General features: G+C 49.5%; 1 protein-coding gene across 12 annotated transcripts in view; it reads right to left on the bottom strand.

Moving 5' to 3' along the window:
• Positions 1–21,555, bottom strand: part of ATP6V0A4 (ATPase H+ transporting V0 subunit a4) — a 60,936-nt gene that overhangs the window by 8,918 nt on the left and 30,463 nt on the right. For 11 of the 12 annotated variants that reach the window (XM_016161883.2, XM_016161880.2, XM_016161882.2 and 8 more), the window contains 11 exons: positions 21,220–21,302; positions 20,472–20,565; positions 18,534–18,746; positions 15,167–15,317; positions 14,232–14,371; positions 12,650–12,807; positions 10,873–10,966; positions 7,503–7,621; positions 5,405–5,621; positions 2,555–2,656; positions 148–276 (listed from right to left, as the gene is read on the bottom strand). In XM_016161883.2, coding sequence (XP_016017369.2) covers positions 148–276; positions 2,555–2,656; positions 5,405–5,621; positions 7,503–7,621; positions 10,873–10,966; positions 12,650–12,807; positions 14,232–14,371; positions 15,167–15,317; positions 18,534–18,746; positions 20,472–20,565; positions 21,220–21,302 — 1,500 coding nt within the window. The remainder of the gene's footprint in view (positions 1–147; positions 277–2,554; positions 2,657–5,404; positions 5,622–7,502; positions 7,622–10,872; positions 10,967–12,649; positions 12,808–14,231; positions 14,372–15,166; positions 15,318–18,533; positions 18,747–20,471; positions 20,566–21,219; positions 21,303–21,555) is intronic. The other variant, XM_036230845.1, reaches the window with a different exon arrangement.

Below are 21,555 nucleotides of genomic sequence, written 5' to 3'. Positions count from 1 at the left end.
CCCCAGCTCTCCTGCCTAAGTTCACTCGGATGGGCTGGTGTCCACAACGTACTGGTTCATAAATATTTGACTACCGCCCCTGCCCAGGTACAATTCTAGAATCTGTACAAACTGAGAAGTCTTCATAGGGAGTCGAGGACCAAATACCTCTTCTTCATGGTCGTCCCGGGCCCCGTGGGCACTGGCAGACGCCCCGTGATCAGCACTCGTGGAAGGACTGGAGTTGTGACCGTCGATGTCCTCAGGGGAGTGTCCTTGGATCCTGGATGTCTGCAGCTGTCAGCAGGCAAGGACACGAAGTGTTAAATTCCCCCCTAGAATCAGAATCACAACAATTCTATACAAAATAAAACCTCTTGTTAAGTATTAGCTATGTGCCACACACCGTCCGAAATGCTCTCTCTGATCTCGTTCAGTCTTTATAACCATCTTTTTTATGTAAGCACAATTAACACCCCATGCTAGAGAGAGGTGAATTACAGCACAGAAAGGTTAAAAAAAATGTGCCCAAGATCACACGGCTGGGGAGGCTAGTTAGCCACAAAGCAGGATTCAGACGCGGGCGGTCTGATCCCAGGGCATGTGCTGTTCTCCACGGTGTTCCAGAAGGTGCTACATGAATCAGTCTCTACAGAAAACCGATGCACGTACAAGCACGCCTTTCCCTGGTTAAGAAAAATACGCACTGCCATTAAAATCATTCTTGTGCCTGACACATGTAGCCTGGTGACCTAAACACCCGGATTTCTATGAGCAAAATGAGGAGATACAAATGTTTACTTCCTCTTCAAAATTCAGATGTCGAAATCCTAACCTCTGAAGATGAAAGTGGGGCCTTTGGTGGTGGTTAGGTCATGAGGGTGGAGCTCCCATAAATGGGATTAGAGCCCTTATAAGAGACCCCAGAGAGCTCCCTTGCCCCTTCCACCATGTGAGGAGACAGCGAGAAGGTGCCAACTATGAACCAGGCAGGAAGGGGCATGCTGGAGCCCTGAGCTTAGACATCCAGCCTCCAGGACTGTGAGCAATCAATTTCTGTTGTTGATAAGCCACCCGGTCTGTGGTATTTTGTTATAGCATCCTGAACAGACTAAGTAAGACTTAATGGTTTTTCCAACACAAATACACTTTTTGAAATAAAAGCAGCTAAGAAAAAAAAAATCAAAGGAAAAAATCTAAGTAGCCGTTCCATTTGGCCTGGTTTCATGCCTGAGTTTCAACAGAACATTTCTTTCAAGTCACTGTGAAACTTAATGTCCCATGTCCAAAGTGTTTCCTAGAATCATTTCATGGGTGTGGAGATTGCAAATTAGGCATGAAAGTAGCTTTACCTTTCTTTCTTCAGTGAGTCTACCCCTAATATCTGCAGGACCCTGGGCAAAGGTCAAAATGAAACATGCCATACATTTAAATCTTCAAACGTTATAAATCAAGCCAACTAACTCCTAAATAAAGTATGTTCTAGCCTCCTAGCTTGATAAAGAACTTGAAAGGCCCAGGGTCAAGTTCAGAGTCTCAGCAGAGCTGGCCCTGTACCTTGGTGACCACCTCTCCTTTTCACCTCTGGTTTCGTCCTGCCTCACGAGGGCGCCCCGTGCACACCCACAGACACTCTCACCCACAGCGGCCATGGTCCACCCACACCCACAAACACCTGGCCCTCAGCCACACCAGGGTCCAGCGGTGCCCATGCCAGTGGTGTGGCTGGCCCTTTGTAGGGCCCCAAAGTGGACCTGAGTCCATCTGGACAGGAATTCCAGGGTGCCGGGTACCAAGTGGGGGTTCTGGGTAAGCTTGTCCCATGGTGAGAGATGTGACTTGAGGTGATGTTACTTTGTCTTCCTGAAATCCTATTTTCTCTCCCCATTGACTTAAGGAAGAAAAACATCAGGGAAGAAATCGAAGATAGTTTCTCCACTTCCATCCCTAACTCTAGCCTTTTCTGGTCATATCCTGGAAATGGTTAAAATGGACAGGAGTAATTTTGTAGAAGCACGATACTGGACTTTGTGAATTTAGTGACTCTTCTTCCCCAGTCAAGACATATTCTGTAGTCCCCTTAACTAAGCATCTCACAATGTCTGAGCTGGGTTCTGTCCGAAACAATCGATTTTAAATTAGCTACTTAAAACTTTCTAAAACCACATGTGTCAAAAGACATGATGAGTATGTTAATAGCAGCGCTATCTGTAATTACTAAAACTGGGAACAAGCCAAATAGCTATCACCTAAATTAGTATATTCATACGAGGAGATATTATATGGCAAACACACACACACACAGGCATGCACGCACATGCCTGAGGAAAGTCTGCAAGACATAAGATTCAAACAAGCTTGCTCTTAATAGAGCATTATTCTGGAAATAAGGAAAGGATCCAAGGAAAAGTCAAACTCTGCAGAAGGAAGCGTCCCTGGGGAGGGCCGGTGACGTGCCTCACTGCCGTTCTTCAGGCCCCGGTCAGTGCAGTGTTCTCGCTAAAGCCCAGACTTCTCTTTCCAAGGGACCCGCATCCCTGCCCACCACGGGCACATTGACACGAACAGCTCTCACCTGGGATGTCCGATGACGGGCTCTAAGAATAAACGGCTTAATCAGAAGCATCCATGGCACAGAAATCAAAGCCATAATGACGAAGAAACTTTGGACTTCTTGCTGCAAGAGCGAAACGGTAAGATCCCGTCATGCCAAAGTGACCACACGGCACACTGTGTACGATAAACGTGCCCAATATGGGTCATTTCAGCGGCATTTTATTTTGAGAGATGTTAAGCGTTTTAGTGAATTCATTCGCCCTCACATCTTGGAATGTTCCACACGCAGGCAGAAAAACGTCGGTCCATTTGCCAATCCAGTGGCACCCAGTGCAACGCTGGGCAAGCACCGGAAACTCAAGTCTCTTTGCTCCTTACTCTCTAAGTAGCCCCTTATTATTCACTAATGCCATATGCAACCAGTCACTTGAACAAGAAGTGCTCGTGAGATACCTCATAAGGGCAACTTTATTGGTCCCTTAACTGTCCACAGAACAGTTAGCCCCACCTCCCTGGATGAAGCATACGGTATGTCCCATGGCTTCACCGGTCACTCAACAGTAACCAAAGTCCTTGGGTCCCTTTAAGTCACAAACACTATCTCAATTGGTAATTTTATATTTCTAGTACAAGATGATTATCACAGCTCTTTCAAAAAAAAATTTTTCCTGTTATTAACCAGTTATCCCAATAAAAATTTTAATATTATGCGTCTAAAACTTAGTTTTGATTTGCCTCATGTCTACAATGAGCACATACTACTTTTAAATAACATTTTAAAATAAAATTAACTAGTTGGGATTTTCCGATAAACGTATGCTATACGGAACACACGAAAAACGAAACCCTCACAATGTCTAGCTGGAGCACACTCTCACTGCGGGTGAGCTGCCTAACGGGACCTGGGAAGTCACGCTGAACTTTCACGTCTCTCTCCCGCGATTCACTTTGGAAGGAGGTATCTGTGGTCTTCACGCCTCTGCTGAATCCCAGGAGCCACCCCATCTTATGATCCTGTTCCCTATTTCCTTTCACATCCTCACCCCCTGCTTCTTTAACACGTCCCCCCGGTCACCGGTGTTGAGGAGTGACTCAGCGTTGCTACTGTCGAAAGAATCGGGAAGGCTTGGTCAGCGCTACTGAGGAGAAGTGGAAACTAGGTGCTCAGAGTAACAACAACAGCAGCAAAAGGATTCTCTCACCTTTGCTTTTCTTCAGCTGTTTTGGCCAAGCCCTTGGGGGGGACAATTTATTATCCCAATGGTCATAAGAATTACCCAGATCATAGGCAGAACATCTTATCTGTTTAACCAAACGTGGCGCAAGACAGCCAGGCAGTGCTGTGAAGGCCCTGGATCTCCCCGCCTGCATTGTCTCTTCCAGCTGTTTGACCTCAGAATGAGGTTATGAAAACTGGAAACCGTCGGGATAGTTCATGCTCATCATACTAGGGCTACGGGAAGGCAGCCAACGCTCAATAATGTTTTTTAATGGGAAAAAAAAGCTGGAAACGCCATTCACTGTGCCATCCACGCCCCGTGCACGTTCCAGACTAAGTGTGGACTTCGGTGTTCATAAAAATATATATATATATATATATTAGCACATGAAATATTTGGTGACTCTGAGCCCTTTGCCTAAAAGAGGAGACTGGTCTGGGATCCAGCACACTTTCGATCAGACTCCAGCATTGAGTGAATGGATGATCCAATGGATGATTCACGTAATCCTAAAAGCTAGGGGTGGGTCAAGGTTAGCAATGTATAACGGGACGGTGTGATCACAGTGAGGTAGGGCACCGCGAGAGAGCTTTCCGAGGTATGTGCCTCCTCTAGCTATCTAAAATCATTCCTTATTTTTTTTTAAAAAATGCCATGTCACAAAGCATTTTTCTTTCTTAGTTTGATGCTTCTGTAGGGGAGGTGAACACAACTAGGAATCCAACTCTTGGGGACATTCTCAGCCATAGGAGGAGGATGGCTGTTACCAGGACACCCAGGATGAGCAGCCACTGTCAGCTAACAGGTGCACCACAGGCTCACCTGGCACTGGGAAACCGACTAGAGCTTGACCCAGAGGACCCAGAACCTATACAAGTGGGCCTTCCTTTAGTGAAAACCCACCTTCAAGCAATATTATCAGGTCAATCGATGGGAGAGGCCAGAGGAAAAGAACTACTTGGGTTATGAAAGATTTACTGAGTTACATTATATCCACTTCCCAGGGACATTTATCCTTTTTAAAAAATAAACTATTAAGTTGATCATGAAGCTGAAAAAAAAAAAATGGAAGAAATCAGAATGGCAATAAAGTCCAGCTGTTGGGAGGTACTGCCCACGAAAGACGGGCCCAAAGGCAGAAGACCAAGGAGCACCTCCCATGAGCATGGACGCCCCCAGGAGAGCCTGCGCTCGGTCCGGTCTTCCCAACACCAACCGCCCGTGTGAACGGAGGGACCTCGCTTCTTCATTCTTATTCCACATTCTTTCTTGTGAACCTTAGAGTTTACTTTGAGAATAAAAGACTATTGAATTTTATGTGGAGCACTTACAGCTTCGAGCTGCCAATCAATTTGAAGGATTAGTTTCTCTTCCTTCATCACGTGCGGGTCCATTTTCAACGCGCACAGCACTACCCTCTCACGTATGACCCAGACAGGAAGAGCTGCAGCTGCCCCACCTCCCTGCCCCCAGCCCTGTACTCTCACTTAATAAAGAAAGCCTCGTGAAATTTAAAGACCCTGATACCCTTGGCTGGGGCTGAGACGGCTCGGGCTTGCAAATAAACACTCTCTGCAGCACTGAAGAGTTGTGAGAGAGATCTGACACAGACAGGTGCATAAAAGAAAAGAAGAAGAACCCGGACACACCTGGTGTTCATACAGCGGTGCGTTCGAAGCGTCGTTGTAGTTGAACATGAACATGTTGATGAAGTGGATGAGGATGCTCGGGGCTTTCCGGGACATGTGCACATCGTAGTGGCACCATTTGAAAATGATCATGAAAACCAAGTATCCAAACAGGCACAGCATAAAAATCATCTCGGGAATAAACTGCAGAATGATGTTGAGCGTCTGCCGGAAGTATCTGGGGGTGGAAAATACACACACACGCGCGTAAGACGGAACACTGGGAAATATCAGAAACTAATTGTTCTCCCCAAAGCACAAAAGGTTCACTGCATCCGCTCCCCTGGGAAGCAGCCATCATGCACGGGTGGAGGAGAAAGTGCTTGTGTACAAAAGAGTGGGGGTGAACCAGGGCCTAGACAGTGGAGTCCAACGGAAAGGTCACGCTCACAGGCAGCAGACAATCGGGCCTAGCTCCTATCACACACTCAAGGGCACAAAGACATCTACGGGCGACTTGGCAGATTTTTCCTAAGATGCCCGGGACAGGGGCCAGCAAACTGCGGCTCTCGAGCCACACAGAGCCCATCGCCTGTCTTGGTACAAGTTAAAAACGGTTTTCATATTTTAAAATTGCTGGTGAAAAAAAAAAAATCGAAAGAATCATGTTTGACACATGAAGATCACAGGAAATTCGAATTCCGGCACTCATAAAGTTTTATCGGCACAGTCACGCTCATCCATTGACAGTCTGGACTGTCAAGCCGCGACGGAGACTGGTTGGCCTGCAGAGCCAGAACATCTACTCCAGAGAAAGCTTGCCGACTCCTGGCCTAAGATACGGGGAGCCTCATGAGGCGAAGCAGGGGGCCCCCAAGTTAAAATGTCAGAAAGGGCCCCCACGCCCTTTGTTCACTGCGAGAGCTGTCTGAGGGAAGAGGGCGCTCCCACGATAAAATGGGGTGATGAGAGAGAGCTGAGGTCAGCCTGACATGTGATGGTGCCAGGTACGGTCTAGCCTAGCAATCGCTTTCTGGAATCCTCATGGAACTCGCTGGCACCTGCAGGCAGGTGCCGGTATCAGTGCGCTGCTCATTAGTTTGCTCACTAAATGTTTCTCATTTTTCAAACATACCCATACTTCTTGGGCCTTCCAGATCGGGGGGTTACCATGTGACTGGCTCTGGCCAATGAAATGGGAACAGAAGTGACAGGTGTGACTCCGAGGTGGAAGCTGAGGACTCAAGTGTGTAACTGACCACTCTCCTCTGCTACGGCAGCTGGCGGTGTTCCGGCTGGCGACTGCCCATCGGCCCAGGTCCCAGTGTGAGGATGACAGGGGCGGAGCGCCCGATGGGTCCGTGATGGACACGTATCATAGTCTCAGGCCACTGAGACCTGGGGGCTGTTTGTTACCACACAATAACCTACCTCATGCTGACTACACACTCTCAGAGACATTAAATAACATGCCCGTTAAATAACTCACCCCTCAACTAACTACCTGGCCGGCGGGGTTTCAGCAACGCCTGCACGCTGCCACGGCCACACCGCATGCTTCTGAACAGCCACATTTGAAGCTGTTTTCAAAGATGCATACCTTCAGCGTAAACAAGTGGGAGGAGATTTCCAGAGATGGATCTTGACAGAAGGAAAGGAACAGGCAGAACCACACTCAGAGCCAGAGAAGTGAGGGGCGCTGCCAGGAGGAAGAAACTACACCAGAGGGACTTCAGAATCTGAGGGCACCTTGGCCAAAATGAACTTGCGTCTGCATTTGCCCAAAGGTGGGGGCTAAGCCTGACATGGCCCCAATGAAGGCCTTTCGGTTTGGGGACAGAAGGTAAGGAGCAGAGGGCTTGCCAGCCTCTTCGTGAACCCTTGAATAGAGCTGAGGTGAAAGGTGCACTACCCCATGAGAAGGTCAGCTGAGGAGAAACGGAGGTGCCCTGTCTGGCAAGCCGGCTTGTCCTGGCCCAAGCCCAGGGACACAGAAACGCACTCCAGTAGGACATAAACTCACACGGAGGGACCCGGGGCGAAGTGGTGGCTCTGTCACCGTCCCTCGACCTTGTCACTGAGTCAGGCCAACAGGCAGAGGGTTAATCATAGCACTCACATGTGATTGAAAAGGCTCAGAATGACGCCGAAAGCCATCTGGACAATTCCCAGGATGACCGACATCTTCATTTTATAGGAGTTCAAGAACGTTAGTTTGTTCGAAGCCAAGTTCCAAATCTGGATAGAAAGGTGACAAGAAATACATGAGACCAGAATCTCAAGGTCGTGCTGGAGCTGGGGGCCGCCGCGCGACCGCCCCTGAGGAAGTCGTCTGGGAAGCACTTTGTCAAATTTCAGTCCAGTTCAATTCACGCATTTTAAGCTCGGAGAAGGACCAAGTGCCTTTTAAACGCAACTCTCGTCACAAACGAGTCAGAACCATTAGTAAAACCTCACATGGCTGAGAGGAAACCGGGGAGAAAAACACCACACGGTTTCTCCCTTGTTCTAGGTGAAAAGAAATTCAGAAATATCATGGAGATCTCAAACTGGCCTCAGTTCCCTCGGCAAAGGAATAGATCTCTGGCCCACGCATTTACTCAACAAATAACACTGCTGTCTGCTTCGCATGACAAAGCGTTTTCCAGGCCCGTCTCGAGAAGCTGCTCCTGCAGCCAGTATTTATTAGCGCTATGGGTAAGACAGTCCCTGCCTTCTACGAGGTCCCTGTCTGCCAAACTGGCAAAGTGAAGGGCGCATGTGCCTGCCTGTCCCAAAGGAGACGGACAGCGGTCAGGGCCTCGCACTGGTTAACGACGCCAGCCACTAACATCCTTCCTGCTCACGGAAATCTCAGACTCCCCGCTGCTTTCCAATCCCCACCCCCATGCCAACGACCCGAATCCCGGCCCCTACTTCTGACCCAGCTGGAACTTCAGGCACGTCCCGAACTGCCCGCTCCGCTGGACACATCTTGAGAGTTTGCTGTGCTGCATCGCAAAGGTAACCAAGCAACAGGGGTCGGGGATGGCCCCTTCGTCCAGCATCCCCACGCTGCACACACCCCCGCCTTGGCCACTTTGTAGCCGTCTTGGTTATCAGATGGACTGTCACGATACCGCAGTGCTTGCATCTGAGTCACGCTTACTTGACTCGCTAATGGCCCCAAAGCACTAGCGTAGTGATGCTGGCAATTCAGATACGCCAAGCAGAAGCCATAAAATGCTTCCTTTAAGCGAAAAGCTGAGTGCGGTACAATAAAATATTTTGAGAGACCAGTCACATGACTCTTATTATGGTAGATTATTCTAATTGTCCCCGTTTATTATTGTTGTTACTACTCTCTTACTGTGCCTAACTTACAAATTTGACTTTATCATTGGCGTGTACATACAGGAAAAAACATAGCACATATAGGGTTCGGTACTATCTGTAGTTTCGGGCGCTCACTGGGGGTCTTGGCACATATGCCTCATGAAGAAGGGTGGGCTACTGTGTAAATATTCCCATTTTACAGATAAGGGAATTTATCTTAATCTCAGCAAGATTAAGTTACTCACACACCTGGGAAGAAATAATATAATAGCAAATGGAGCGTTTACCTCATTTATGCACCTGTTTTGGGGGTGTTACATGTAAAAATTTAATCTTCTTAGCAACCCTATAGGTTAAGGCTGCTATTATATCTATTTTATAGATGAGGAAAGAGAGACACATCGATGGGAACTTGCTCAAAATCACATAACGAGGATATAGAAAAGCCAAGATTTAAACACGGGCTGTGTGATTGCAAAGGGTGGGCTCAAAATGTTATGTTCGTTTATTACAAAATATTTATAAACATCTTTAGAAAGACCTCCCAGCTCTGACAGCCAAATGTTTTGTATTTGATTCACAAGTAATTGCTGTACATAGTCAATAAATGCAGCTGTGGGCATTATGTAAAAAATCAAACCCTTTATTAAGATATATAAGTGCTGAGGGAGGTGAGACTGGAAAAGAAAGGTATGTAATTCCTAACATAGGCAGAGAAACGTTCTGCTAAACAGGTCATCTCTGGGAAATAACAATCGTCGTCAGAAATAAAGTCATTTTAAAGTCCTAATTTAAAACAAAAGACCCGAAATTCTAAAAAATCTAAGTGTTACTTGGGAAAAAATTAATTATAGTCAACATCCCACCTTCTCGCCACCCTCACATTTTCCTTTCTTTTTTGACTAGTGGGCAGGTGGCAAAATTGCATGCAGAGTAGAAACTCTGGACCACTCAGATGTGAAACACGAAATATGCTTTTCCCCCCGCTGAACATGAGAGGCAGAGCTGGGTAGACAGGATTTGCTGATGAATTAGATGTGGGCCGTGTCAGGAAGGCAGAGGATGGTAGATTCGATGCAAAGCAAGGCCAGCCAGACTCCGAAATCACCACCCTCTACACTCCCTCTCCGCCTGCTGGGTCATCCCGGACTTACCTGGACCGAAGATAAAGCCTGACAGTCTACAAAAACAACCTGCATTTGTTTTTAGCACTTTCAAAAACAGTCTGCAAGGACTTAACCTCTTTTGATAATACTTGGAATTCGAGTACCCCTGAGCAGCAAGCATAAACAGACTCTGGGTGATGGCTTCTGTTTTACAAGCAGGGGAGGTGGGCACATGGTGGGAGGACCCAGAAAAACTGAAAAGGAGATGACCCACGCGATGGGAGGGGCCAGAGAACCAATGTTAGGCCTAGTACTGTCCACTCTCAACTGTCAACAGCTAAAACTGAGGTCTCGGGTTCTCCCCCACAAACAGAGCTTAGAAGAAATTTATGGACCGACCACATCCGCCAAGTCCAGAGCTGACTGCTCACGCTCATTTGGAGCACAAGGCTGCCACCTGGTGGCGATATGCTCTGGGCCATCACTCTTGAGTGGCTGTGCACAAAAATGTGTCTTCTGGAAATCCCTTCATATCTAAAGTCTGAGCAGTTAAGTACCTTTGCTTGGCTTGGTTCAAATCCGACTGAGATCGTGCTAATAAATAAAAGTTAACACATATCCTTTTTAAAAAAAACTTGTATCAATTCTATGCAATAAAGCAAAAACAAAAGCAAACCCAAACTTTTCTAGGAGAGAGAGACGTGCTACCTACTGTAAGGAAATGCCAACGTAGGGAACTTGATCGGGATGATAAATTGCTTATCTAATATGAACACTTTCCAGGCATCCAGGGGCCTTTTAAAGAAGCAACTGTTAACCACCCTGGTATACCTGATGGAGAAAGAGGCAGGTGTTTGGGGAATTGTTTGAAAATGACCCGGGGGCTGCGTATAAAGGATCCCGGTAGGACAGTTACTTGAATCCGCAGCAGTGTGCCACAGAAACCCCCAGTCTATTTATTCTATTTCAGCATACGCGTGTAGATTTGACAGGTCTCGGCACTTTCTTCCCCACCGCCCAGAGGTCGCCTGAGCAAGACATTTTAACTAATAAAGAAGACATTATTACCGGATCGATCCCAAAGGGGTATGGATTTCCAGAGTACACTCCTGGGATGGCCGGGTCCAGCTGTAAAAGTGGAGTGGTTTCTATCACTTTCATACTACAGAGGGGGAAAGAGAGAAACAAAAACAAAAACAAGAATCAACCCAAACCAGGAAAAAAATACTACAGAGCCATCAGCCACGAACTGCCCAGGCAATGAACGCCTAAATGTTGGTACAGCTCACCAATTTTTTTTTTTCCCAGCTCATCAATTTGGCTCATTCAGTTCTTCCATGAATGGGTATGGAATACCTACTATGTGCTAAGAACCATCCTAGGTGCTGAGGCTACAGACATGACCAGCTAGCCTCCAAGGAGGTCACAGTCTGAGTTCCCCAAGTGCTCTCAGCCTGATGGGGTTCAGTTAAAAAAAAAAAAAAAAAAGTTATGCTACATCAGAAGAAAAAAAAAAAAGGTAGGAGCAAGGATGAAGGAAATAAATCCCAGGCTAGGGACAAGGCTGGGAATCCCTCCAGGGCGGATGCTGGAGGAGCGGACTGGCTTCCACACGTGGACCCTGATCTCTGTGAAACGGAGCCATCGAAAGGTGTGGTCCGGCGAATGCCTTTAAACACGCGTCCCATTTTTAGCCGGAAGCACAAAACAGCACGCGCATCTATAGAGGGAACCAACAGCGAGCGAGTAACTGAAATGGGAGGAAGAGCTCCGGCAACGTGCACGGGCTGTCCGGACACACGCCCCTTCCCTCCTGCAGCTGACGTGCTGCTGGGGATTTGGTGTGGGGGTGGGAGGTGAAGGTAGGGGGGTGGGGTTGTTAAGAAGCCTCATCGGGCTGACCAGGCCAGGAATGCAGAGCCAGCCATCTCAGACCTAGACCCTGTCCTCACAGCTCGCCCCAGGGCAAACGGTCGGGTTGAATGAGCAGAGACGTGTTTGTGTGTCAACAGAGCAGAAAGCCACCCCTGACCAGAGGGAACTGGCTGGGTACCCCCGGTCCAGTCTGCTGTTGAGCATAAACAATTTCACAGAACACCATCAACAGACAAGGCCACCCTGTGACTGTGATGGATCAAGACAAAAACAAGGCCAGTCTGCAGCCCTCTCTGACACCAAAATATGAACCTGTCAACATAAGGTCATTGTCTGAACCACAGAAATGAGCAAACATTCCCCTTACCCTCCTAGAGGACAAATCCTCTAAGCCAAGGGGTCCCCAACCCCCGGGCTATGGACCAGTACAAGTCTGTGGCCTGCTAGGAACCAGGCCACAGAGCAGGAGGCGAGCGGCGGGCGAGCAAGTGAAGCTTCGTCTGCATCTGCAGCCACTCCCCAGCGCCAGCATCACCGCCTCAGCTCCACCTCAGATCATCGGGCACTAGATTGTCATAGGAGCACCAGTCCTTGGTGCCGATAAGGCTGAGGACGGCTGTTTTAAATGGCACCTTCTTTCCGGGAAGCCTGCTTTTATGACCGCTACTGGGATGCCGGTTTATACCTGCTCTGCTTTTGTTTTCACAGCAGTGCCTGGCACACGCTGTGCTCCGCGACACAGACTTACTTGAGTTGCATTTTCGAAGCTATTTCCATGCATTCTCGTTACCAGCACAGTGACCGAGGAAGTGGCATGAGATCTCGCACTCAGGTGACAAAACAGAATTATCTGTTGAATCTGTGGGTGCACCGCCGAGCAGAGCTAAGTGTAGACTCACCCGGCCATGACAACTGTCACTGAGGCCACCTGGATGGCCAGTGAGCGACCCAGCTCTGTCTATAAACTTACTTCCACGTGCCATTTCTGAACATGGGCTGGACACTCCAAGAAGAGCCGAAGATGTTGAACGCCTTGGAGAAGCAGTCGTTGTAAATCAAGCCCGTGTAAATGGAGAAGATACCCATGAGCAGGATGAGATAGCGCCCATTGAAGAAAGTGTTCCAGATCTGGCCTCGGGGAGACACGGAGAATGACCGTCAGCGAGCTCCGACCCAGACCCTGGGGAAGTCAGTCTCGGACACCACGGCAGGGCATGTGGGCCCCGCTCAGGGGCCACGTGACGGGATAGACTCCAGAGGGATCCAGGTGGCAAGAGCACACACGACATGGCTTTCCTGAGCGTACACAGGTGAATTGGAACTGTCAAAACTTGGTAGTTGTTATTGTGGAGACAAAACACATAAGCCTCACATTCTTTAATTCTGCCTTGGTTACAAAATGTAGCTAAAGCAGAAAACTGAGAAAGGACTAGGGAGTGGGTGGCTGCCGTCCCTGGCACTTCCAGGAGTCAAGCACTGGGCTGGCCTCATACAGCTGCTAAATTTTACGGCAGATCAAATCTCTACTTGTTTTGGGTCTTCGTTACAAAGTACACCCACCGAGAAGACAGAGCATCCTCCTCTCATACTGGACGATGGGCAGCAATCGTTCTCAGAACAGCTGGAGTGTAACTTGGAGACCATGAATATTTATTACAGGAAACCGCATCTACCAAAATGCTTGACATGAAAAACTATACTGGCCACAGGCTGATTATTCCACTAACCTTGCTTATCATTAACTCACTATGATTTCACTGAACCAGTCATGGTTAAGTCAGCCTGTGAGACAAGACTGTAGATATTCTTAAAATTCAGAACATAGCTAAAGGCATGTTTCCACTTTGCAAACTGTGTGAGCAGTGGACAGAAAGTTACAAGTGCTGAGTAACTCTGAAGCAATGCAGAGTCTTGGGCTGTCCCAACCTTCGTACCACTCTGCGGGGGACTTCGAAGGAGGAGTAGAAATTCACGTGGAAAAGTGAAGACAGGCATTCGGGATTTCTCGGTGTTTTGCAAGAACACTGATCCTGGGCTTGTGGGAAGAGGAATTTCTCTGCCATGAAAAAGTAGTTGTGATACTTAAAGTGAAAAAAAAGGAATATATACGCATTATTGGATCCCAAGTTTTGAAAATTATATATTTAGTTATAAGCGCAGAGAAAAAAAACTGGAAAGATAACATGAAAACATTAAGCGTGATTTTTCTCTACGTAGATTGCTGTATTTTCCCAGTGTTTACAATGAACCTATATTGCTTTTACAATCGAAGAAAAAAGTCGATGTTAGGAGAAAAAAAAAAAAGGAAAGATCAGTATTTTATTAAACAATGTACAAAAAAACAAAAGTACTGAAAGGAACTGCATGCACCAAACCATCCAAAGGACTTACCTTTGGCCAAGAGTTTTTATGTTGAATTTTGGCCCTTTTTTTTTTTTTTGTCTTTCACGTTTGATAAAAACGTGTTATTTTCATGGCGCAAACATCACAAACACGTTTAACACGCTACTTCCGACTTCGCGGAAACGAGGGGCCGCTCGACGGGCACTCACCTCGTTGTCCGTCTTCTGGGAGAGCAAACGCCTCTCGTTGAGGACCATCCAAAGGGCGGCCAGGAGCATCACGGTCCCGTGACCGCAGTCTCCGAACATCACGGCGAACAGGAAGGGGAAAGTGACGATGCTATAGGGAGCTGCAGAGGTGAGACCCGCCCGCCCTGAGTTTTCCCGGAGGCGCGTTCGCGACGCCTCCGGCAGGCTCCTCGATCCCTGCGCTGGCTGCCTTCCTCCCGAGTCTGTCCTCTCTCGGCGCCCCCGCCCCTGACACCTGCTAAGCTCCCACCTACACCGGCTCATCGACCGGTAAATATGACTACTCCTCACTGTACACATGAGCCGAGTTTTGGAGCGGTTCGGCGACTTGCTCAAGATCACCCAAGTTTAGGGGGCTTTAGATGGGTTTTTTAAGCTCTTTCCACCACTATCTTTTGTCTGTTTCTCCGCCGTTCAGCACTTACTCACAGGACTCAACCTATGGGGCTCCTGTATTATGAGCCACAAGTTAGACTGGGACTCGGGCTGGTCTACCCCTTCATTTTATAACCCAGGCTACCAACATCACACCATTTATGCCACTAAGAATCCAGTCTTCTGACTCCAAGTTCTACGTGCTCCCATCCCTCCCACAGAACCACAGGCCCTGACGATGCCCAGAGATGATGCTCATTGAATTCGTAAGGAAACAGAACGGAATTTGGCTGTCTGACAAGGAAGGCTACGACTTACGGGAGAACAGAGGAAAACTTGACAAAGAACAAATCTTTTACTCACTGCCCTTTACAGAAGACAATGCAGAGCATTGGGAAACCTAGTAGGATTTTAGGAAAGTCACAGTTTTAAGCAATTCACCTCCTAGGGCACCGCAGGGATAAATCTCACACAATTTTTACTTTCAGGCTGCTCAGGTGTGCAACGCATCAGATCCTGACCTGGGTTCATCTCTCGGTAATTGCCAACGCCATATGCGTCCACGATATTCTGGAAGCCAGCTGTGAATTTGTTGGTCCTGTTGAATGTGGGAGGAGCCGTGGTGGACTGCACTGCTGTCAGGATGGGGGCCATGGAGGAGCCACTTACTTCCTGCGAAAAAGGACATGTGATAAAAATAAGGAAGAGAGCAGAGCTTCGGGCAGGGTGTCGGCCCACGGATCACAGTGCAACTCCTGCCGTGCCTTATGGGGTGAATGCGGGACGATGCCTTGACCTGAGACTCATGATCTCTCAATGACAGCTGCCTAATGCTTCTCTCACAGGAAAGGGGTCAAGAGACGGGGACCTTCCTGATTGTCCAGCCCTTTCCATCCTCCTGCTCCTGAGAGGCACGTGCCACCTCAGCTCCAGGCCTCTACTCTTCCTTTCTCTCCACTGACCCCCGCAAGAGTTCGTGCACTTACCTAATTTCACCCGTCTTACAAAGGGCCTGGATGGACCCTCTCCCCAATTTTGATTCCTTTCTAATGGCTTGCCTAGGCTTTCAAACTTTCACATACTCTCAGCAAAGCCACATCATCCGGGAGCCTAGAAATGACCTCGTCAGCCCGCCCCAGCGCCGAGGCCTCCCCTGACCTCCCTGCTCCTTCTGCCGCCTCCATTCTCCGAATTCCTGACACTTTGAAATCAGCAGACTTGCCCCTTCTCCTGATTCAATCAACCCCCACATCTTGCTGACTGTGCCTTTCAAATCTTTCTCCCTTCCCACGCGACCGGCCACGTCCCGGCCACCCCTCGAGCCCCCAGCCTCCCCACCTTCCTCCAGTCTCTTAACCTTCTGTTTATCTTACACTCCAGACTGCACGATCCTTCTTTTAATAAAGCAAAACAAACAGAAAGCACTACTTTACCCTTGTCACCCTCTCTCTTATCTAAAGAAGGAAACCAGACCTCTTTAGTCTTGTAGTCAAGAGTCCTTTACAATATTGACGCAGTCCTCCACTCACGCCTGCGCGCCCACTGCTTCTCCACGGGGATCGGCCACGTCCACACGTTTGCCCAAGCACTCACCGCCCCCTGCGCTCGGCCCCCACACGCCTGCTGGTCACCCCAGTCTCCGGCAGCGCTCGGCATCAGCTACATGAATGCTCGCCAGTCCCCCTGATGATGCCAGGAGCTGGGTGTCACGAGCCCACTTTGCAGATGAGGAAACTGAGGGACCGAGAAGTTAGGTGACTTCCCCAAGGTGACATGGCAAGTAGCAGAGTTCTTTAGTCTGGTACTGTGTATCATTCCTCAGTCTGTTGTTGTGCATCATTCATGTACGTGCTCATGACCTCCTGCGGGGCCAGGGCTCTGGCTTCTCCCTTTTTAAGAAACACACCTGCAGCAGCCGGCATGCCTGGCATAGCGTTTTTGGGTTTTGTTTGTTTGTTTTTTTTGCTTATTGGTGATGACAACGTGTATCCCTCTGTACCTGTCTCATCTCCCACCTGCGCAGGGCCTCCACTCCCGTCTGGGGAAACGCTTTTGCTATTTTGAGGATGAAGAAGCTGGAGAGAGCCCTAAGTGGCCTTGGAGAAGTGTGACCCCTTTGTGATTCTGTTCAGTTAAATTCTGGCATTAGGACAGCCCCCACCCCGACCCCCCTGGAGCAAAATGCTTCTGAAATGCAAACTGGATCTCATCCCCCAGCACAGGAGTGAAAGCAGACCCCTTACACCGGCTACCTGGTCCCTCGGGATCTGCCCGGCAGCCTCTCCCTGCCCTGCTTCCCTTTCCTTACACCCGCCGCAGCCTCCCTCCAGCCGCTGGCCTGTGGGTGGGCCCCCACGAGCACCCGCCACCCCACCTCGTGCATCGCTTCCTCCAGGAAGCCCCCCACCTTCCCGGGCTGGGTGAAACTCTTGTTCTAAGTGTCCCATCTGGACAGTTAGACTGGACCGTGATGTGGGGACATTCAGATCCTGCCCCCTGGCTACGGGATCACAGTCGAGTTACTTCTACCCTCTGTGCCTCAGTTTCCTCATCTGTACCAAGGGGATCGAGTTGGCTCCTATCACCTCGAGGCCTTTACCTTCGGACCCTTCTCCCTTCTCCCAACCCAGCCCAATCTTCCCAGGACATTCGGGGAAGCCTGCTCCGGCGCCACCTGTCCAGAGGGGCCCCCTCCCTAGCGACAGCCCTGCAACAGTATTATAAGACCTAAAAGTTCAAGTGCTGCCCTGACCTCTGTGAGTCTCACAGGGCCCCGAAGGCCCAGCCATGAGTTCCTCTGGTCTCACCAGATATGTCCCCGACATAGCAGGCCAGGCTCCCCAGCCAGCCAGTCCTCCCATCGGGCAGACCAGCTGCTCACTGCCTCGTCTTCAGCCCAATAAGCTTCCACTCCCTGCCACCCCAGAACGTTATTCAAACAAGCTCATCACACCCTCCCATGGAAACCAGGGGTCCCCCCACCCCCTTGACACTACAAAGCCGGCCTCCCACAAGCCCTGCTGGTTCATTCTTCTCCCAAGTGCAGGTCCTGACGGCGACCTCCCTGTGGCCCCGTGTGGCATGTGGTGGCCGCCTCCCCTGGGCTATGAGCCTTTGTGACTAATAAACTGCTGCCAAGGTCATCTGCCCAGAGTGAGGTGTCATATGTTTGGCCATCTTGCACTATTTAGGGCGGAGGGTCCCTTCGTCACCAAAGCGGTGACGAGGTGATCAGGACAAGCCCCTACTCCTCCCTGCCTCACACCACACACCACACACCACCTGTCACCATCCCTCGCTTCACTTCCTGCTCACCACGTACCACGGCCTGAAGTCGCATTCGTGAGGGACATGCTTACTGTCTGTCTCCCTTTCCAGAAAGTCTATCAAAGCGGCATGGCCCTGGGGCCACCGCGGTACAGTGACTCTCTGAGGAGCTGAACGGAGGGAGCCGGGAGGGGGGCGCCAGGTACAGGGCGCTCAGCGCAGCCGCGGGCACACGGCAAGCGCGGCGCCTGCTCTCCCCGGCTGTTAGGACAGGGGCCTGGTTGTCCTTCCAGATAGACTGTGGCCTCTACGAGACACGGGATGGTACCTAGTCACACCGAACTGTGGTAGCGACAGCCATAACTGGCACCGTGACTGGCACGTCCATGTTCGAGACACACACACACACACACACACACACACACACTCGCTGGAGATGAAAGAAATGGAGAATGATCGTCAGACACCGCGAAGAAACGGAGATTCGGATGCGTGCCCTCGCGCGGGGTTAAGAACTGAAGAAACGAAGATGGAGGAGACACTCCCGTCGGCAAGACTTAGGGGGCTGCTGAGGCTGGGCGGGACCCGCCTCCCCGCTTCCCGGCCCCGCCTGCCACTCACCATGCCCTGCGCCAACGCCCTCTTGATGCGCCCGGCGTCTGCCGCCGGGAACCAGATCTCGGCGATGATGCACTGCTGGGTGACATCGATGTTGCACATGTTCAGGGTGTGGTAAATGGCCTTCATCTTCTGCACCTTGACCACCCAGGAGCACCAGCTGGCCGCGGCTTCCTGCAGGAGCCGCTGACGGTGAGACTCGGTTTGTGTTATGACCTGGGCAAAAGACAGCGCATGGGAAAACAAGGAACACCGTGGAGAAGCCTGGCAAGGAGGCAAAAATGGGGGCCCATCGGCCGCAGGGCCTCCCCCGCCCCGGGCCCTGCCCTCTGGCCTGCGGCTCTCGCAGGGTGATTCCCCTGCGAGGGTTCGAAGCCTGAGGCAAAGATCGTATCCTCCGTTTCTTCTAAAATGCCTCCCAGTACTATTGCTACGTGTGCGATCTGTCCAGTCCTAATCCCTGGTGGCTGCTAAGGGGTCTTATTTGGAGTCAGGGTCTTCGCAGGGAGGGCCTACTCCAACATGACTGGTGTCCTTCGAAGAAATCGGGACACTGAGGCACACAGGGAAGAAGGCCCCGTGGCAGAGACTGGAACGACACATCTACTCACCGAGGAGCACCCATAACTGCCAGCGGAGGCCAGGAAGCGGCCACCGACCAGGTGGCTTATAAACAACAGACGTTTACTTCTCACTGTTCCGGAGGCCGGAAGTCTGAGACCGATCGGGGTGGCAGCATGAGCCGGGCGAGGGCCATCTTCTGGCTGCACACTTCAAATTCTGCCTCCAGAATTTGAGCAGAGCAGAGGTGGAGGTGAGCTCTCTGGGGCCTCTTTTCTTAGGGCATTGATTCCACTCATAAAGGCTCTGCCCTCGGGACCTGATCACCTCTCACATAGAATGCACTTACTTCTGGTGACACAATGGAGAGACCTTTGTACAGGGCTACCCAGGTCACACTATACATAAGCCTAAGGACAGCAAAATGTCTTTTCCATTCTCCTCAAGAAGTATTTGTGGGGAAAGGGCCTCAAGGCGAACTGCCTCAGGGAAATATAGTCCCCTTGACAAGTGACAAAGAGGAAAGAGAGAAGACTAAAGAAATCAAACACCTATTTTTCTGGGCCGGTGAAGAGGTCTGTTACAGTCTAAGAGTTCTGAAACATAGACACACCTCATTTCTAAAGGCACTCGCTGGAGATTTAGAACTGTGCTGACCAATACGCCAGCCACGAGGAGCCACCGCAATGTAAATGAAAGTCCATAAAGTAAAAACTCAGCTTCTCAGGCGCATCGGCCCCGTTCCAAGCGCTGACGTGGCTCCAGGCTGTCGCGCTGGACTCACAGGCGACATAAAACTCCCTCCAACACAGAACATTCCCCCGGACAAGTGCGGATCTAGAACATACAGTCTGATGTCGGCCCCGCTGCTTTTAGTGATTATTTTCAAAGCTTGCTGAAGAAAGTGTTCTAATCACAGATAAGAAATGAGTCCCACCCGGGGTGACGACAGACTTTACAAAAGGACGTGAATCCGGGATGTGTTCGCATGGGGAAAACAGACTCGCTGTTTTTACAGAATTGGTTGGCTCAAATCACTTGGCAATTCGGCAGAACAAGAGTCGGTCAGACTGGTTGCTCAACTTAGATAGTTAGTTGTATTATAAAGCACGGCTGGCGATGAAGGGCTTTTATCAGACTGGGGTGGCCTAGGGCTGTGGTCAATTCTAACCCCGGGCAAAGCGTTACCCACATGCAGAATCATCACCTCTAGCCCATGGGACAGCTTCCTAATTATGAAATCTTCTGCAGGAAGAGCTGGAAGAGCAGAGCGGACAGCCCAGCCAGCTTTCCAGCACGGGCTCCCGGGGGTGGGGGCTTATGCGGCGACGGCAGAGGGGCGCCCGCCCCTCAGATCCTGCTCCCGAATGCCTCACTCACGGTGGCTAAATCTTCCAGCCTCATCTTGACACCATCCAGCATCTCTCTGCGCTCCACCGCGGGCTCAGGACAGGGGTATATGGTGGCTCGAAACCTGTGTTTAATGCATTCCAAAGGGACATAAATGGTTATTGCTGAAAAGCGTTCTGCAAGCCACCGTCTGCTGGCTTTGGTGAGGTGGCCGCCTTTTCCTAGAATAACTCTCTCCTTGGCCATCAGAAAATGAACCCGCCTCATGAGGGTTACCAATGCAATGTGAATTAAAGCTGGGATTCTATTATATGAATGAGCTTAATTCAAACCATAAAGCCTGTGAGCTATTACGTAAATAAGACTGTAGGCTTAACTGGTCCCTTCTTCTCCCCCAGAATTTATTAATGAATTAATGTCTTTCTTTACTGAGTAATTTCTGCTTCTAAGGGGCTGAATATAAGAAGATACTGTAACATCAGAAACAACTTAGCATGTGGTTTGCCTGTGAGCAGGAATAAACTGAAATGGTTAAAATGTCTAACTTTTACTTACCTTTAAATTTTGCTTATTCAAGTCTTCTGTTCCTATTCCTGCAGCTATTAAAGTCAGTTTCATTTTGAACACTAACTCGTCAAATGCGGGAAAGTCATTCTAAATCCCCAGACCTCAAAGAAGCCCCGCCCCGGTCATGAATTCTGCACTGTTCACCTCTTTATCTAGTTATCTAATCCTGACCCAAATCGCTGACGAAAGAGCCATTCATAGTCTCTCTTACCCCTCACAGATCTTCTTGATTTTCTGTCTGAGCTGCTCTCCTTGATAAAATATGATGAACATATTCTTTTTAATTTCTTCTTTCTGGAAAACCAGAACAAGTTAAAAAAAATTAATTTTTCTTTCTAGTTAGCATAGAATGGAAATGTAAAGTTCTCAAGTTTTAAAAAAAAATACATAAAGTTAACATCGGAAAACTTCCACTTCTCCCAGTTGATCTGAGTTCATGATTCATCACGGTCGAGGGCAAGGCCGCTGAGGCAGGCTGTACGGGGCCACCAGGGAAGGGAACGCAGCCTCAGAGTGATGATTCTACCATTGGCCACGCTAGTTGGAT

This window comes from Rousettus aegyptiacus, unplaced genomic scaffold, assembly GCF_014176215.1.
Source record: "Rousettus aegyptiacus isolate mRouAeg1 unplaced genomic scaffold, mRouAeg1.p scaffold_m13_p_13, whole genome shotgun sequence".
NCBI classification, from domain to species: Eukaryota; Metazoa; Chordata; class Mammalia; order Chiroptera; family Pteropodidae; genus Rousettus; species Rousettus aegyptiacus.
This window is presented reverse-complemented; position numbering and strand designations above follow the sequence as displayed.